Consider the following 2,500-nt stretch of genomic DNA (forward strand, 5'->3'; position numbering starts at 1 on the left):
AGTTATAGTAGTAGTAGTAGTAGTAGTAGTAGTAGTAGTAGTAGTAGTAGTAGTAGTAGTAGTAGTAGTAGTAGTAGTAGTAGTAGTAGTAGTAGTAGTAGTAGTAGTAGTAGTAGTAGCGGTCGTAGTGGTAGAAGTAGTAGTAGTAGTAGTAGTAATTATTCCGTTTTATGGTGATGGGTTATACATCCTATTTAATCAACTTTAACACTATATTTTCAGATGAAAACAATGCCAATGCCAAAGAAAGACATTATAAGCCCTTTACAATGAAGGAGGGAGAATTTTTTGCATTTAAGTTTAATCTTAGTATTCAGCTCCCACTAGAAAGAATTACAGTTCAAAAAGATGACGAGCTTTTAGCGGATGACCTTTACAGTTGTCAAGTAGTGGACGCTGGAATAGCTAGGCTTTTCATGATGAAAAGATCACTTAGCGATTCTGGTCAGTATGTTGTTACAGAGAAAAGATCTCAACAAAAACAACCTGACGCTAAACATATCCGAATTAATTGTTGAAAAAGGTATGTGTTTTCTCCTCTGATAATGTGACCAATGTTTTAAATTGACATAATATAAGGGATGTTTTTGATTCCACCCCATTTGGTTTAATATTTTGAAAACCAAATTGATGTCGTTGCAGCTGTTCATGAGCTATTCAAACCTTAAATGTGTCAATGATTAAAAACACTGTTAATTACGATTTATTTCAAATTACACTTTTCTACTCATGATATCATAACTCACCTACTAACAAACGCATAGTGTTAAGGCTTATGTTTATCAAAACATGGATAAATTCTACACGTATGGCAAAAAAATGGTGAAATATTACATGGCATTTGAGTTATTGAAACCTGAAATGTGTCAATAATAAATATACACTGTATCGGTGTTATTCAACCTCTTTATGTATCAACATGACCTATTAATCATATCGGAACATAATTTTAGACTAGTATAAGTAAAATGAAACAATAAGATTATCTTAGAACAGAATGTAGAACCAATTCCGTAACAATGTGTAAAATACATATATTATTTCTAAGTGCTTCCCATCAGGTGATAAACAACTTGCACTAGAATTAATTTTTGATGAAATTTGTAACGCATTTGGAAAAAAAAGCAAGAATTATTTACAATCATCAAATCTTTTATTAAAAATTTACTACAAAAGAATAAACGAACTAACATCTTATTAAATAATTATTGCTTCTTTTGACGATTATCTTAACCTTTTAAAAGACTTGACGAATCACCAGGATTACATACAATTTATCGTTTCTTTTCTGGTTTTTATTTACAGGGGTAGAAGAACCCTCTCCTTCTCCACTTCAATGAGTATTAATTGTATTTGACTTTACCTGTAAAGATTTTGGACATACAAATTTCTTCAGCCAAAACAAATTCACAAATCCTCACCAAATAAATAGACTGATTTTACAAATCCATTCACTTTGCCATGAAGGGGTTGTGACATCAAGTGACATTCCATAAATATGCAACGATTGTTCAATTTTTTTCTTAATTTTGCTGATTTGTACCCGTTCTCAAAAAACGGAATGAGAAAACTTTTTAAAATCTATTTAAACTTCGTAGAGTATTTTGCTTAGAAGGTAGTTCAATTGTATAATAAAACCAATGCATTGCCATTTTCATGTCCATATACTTGTGCTATGCTTTATGCTGAAGATTTCTCAACCAGTGTTGCTATGTTTCTTTGGTTTGATTAGTCTAAAACACTAACTGCAACTGAATTTCCTATAACTATCGTTTAGAGTACACTTCTTGCAAACATAATCTAAAGAACTATCCTCAGCAACTTCCTACGCTGCGCCATTTTTATCACTGGGAAGAGAGCAGACTTTAAAAAAATAACAAATCACTAATGATAAATTAAAATAAGATTGAATAAGTCTTTGTATAAATGATCAGAACCAAAGGTAATGGCAGCAAAATGAAGTGACATCCTGCTTATTTTCGTGGAATTACGAGTCACTGGGTTCTGATGAAAAGAAATTTTATATAAAGAAATAAATAATGACTTGTTTTAATTACATGGTAGACTGTGATAAAATGGTATATTTCATATGACTATAAGTAATGTATTTTTTGACAATTCGCATATACTTCAATTTGTGGTCAGGCTATGGAAAAAAGTAAAGTCATCAACTAAGAGCAGCAAATCAAAGCTTATAGATGCTCTGCGTTTGGCTAAGAAACTCACAACGTATGCATCCGTGTAACGCACCAACAAAAAACAAAAAAAAAAACAAAAAACAAAGTGTAACTATCGCGATCTGAAGGGTGGTAGCCAGTTAAGATAAGACAAATGAATATAAAATATTTCCCCCTGATACAGAAGTCGCCGCTTTCATCCTGGTATAGGTGGTTTAAAACCCTGGCTAATTTTCCGTGTTTCGGTTGTCTTCTGTAATTAATGCAGCGTTGTAAAATTTTACAGGTCGGCTTCCTTGTAACTTAGGCAGGGTTATAAAATC

The 2,500-nt window shown here is 32.0% G+C and overlaps 1 protein-coding gene across 1 annotated transcript in view; it reads left to right on the forward strand.

Moving 5' to 3' along the window:
* Nucleotides 1-2,500, forward strand: part of LOC144959238 (uncharacterized) — an 87,170-nt gene that overhangs the window by 13,952 nt on the left and 70,718 nt on the right. The window contains exon 3 of the mRNA XM_078891779.1: nucleotides 223-523. Coding sequence (XP_078747905.1) covers nucleotides 451-523 — 73 coding nt within the window. The 5' untranslated portion in view covers nucleotides 223-450. The remainder of the gene's footprint in view (nucleotides 1-222; nucleotides 524-2,500) is intronic.

The sequence above is a fragment of the Berghia stephanieae genome, chromosome 13, assembly GCF_034508935.2.
Source record: "Berghia stephanieae isolate SIO BIC M18660-M18661 chromosome 13, UCSD_Bste_1.3, whole genome shotgun sequence".
Lineage (NCBI taxonomy): Eukaryota > Metazoa > Mollusca > Gastropoda > Nudibranchia > Aeolidiidae > Berghia > Berghia stephanieae.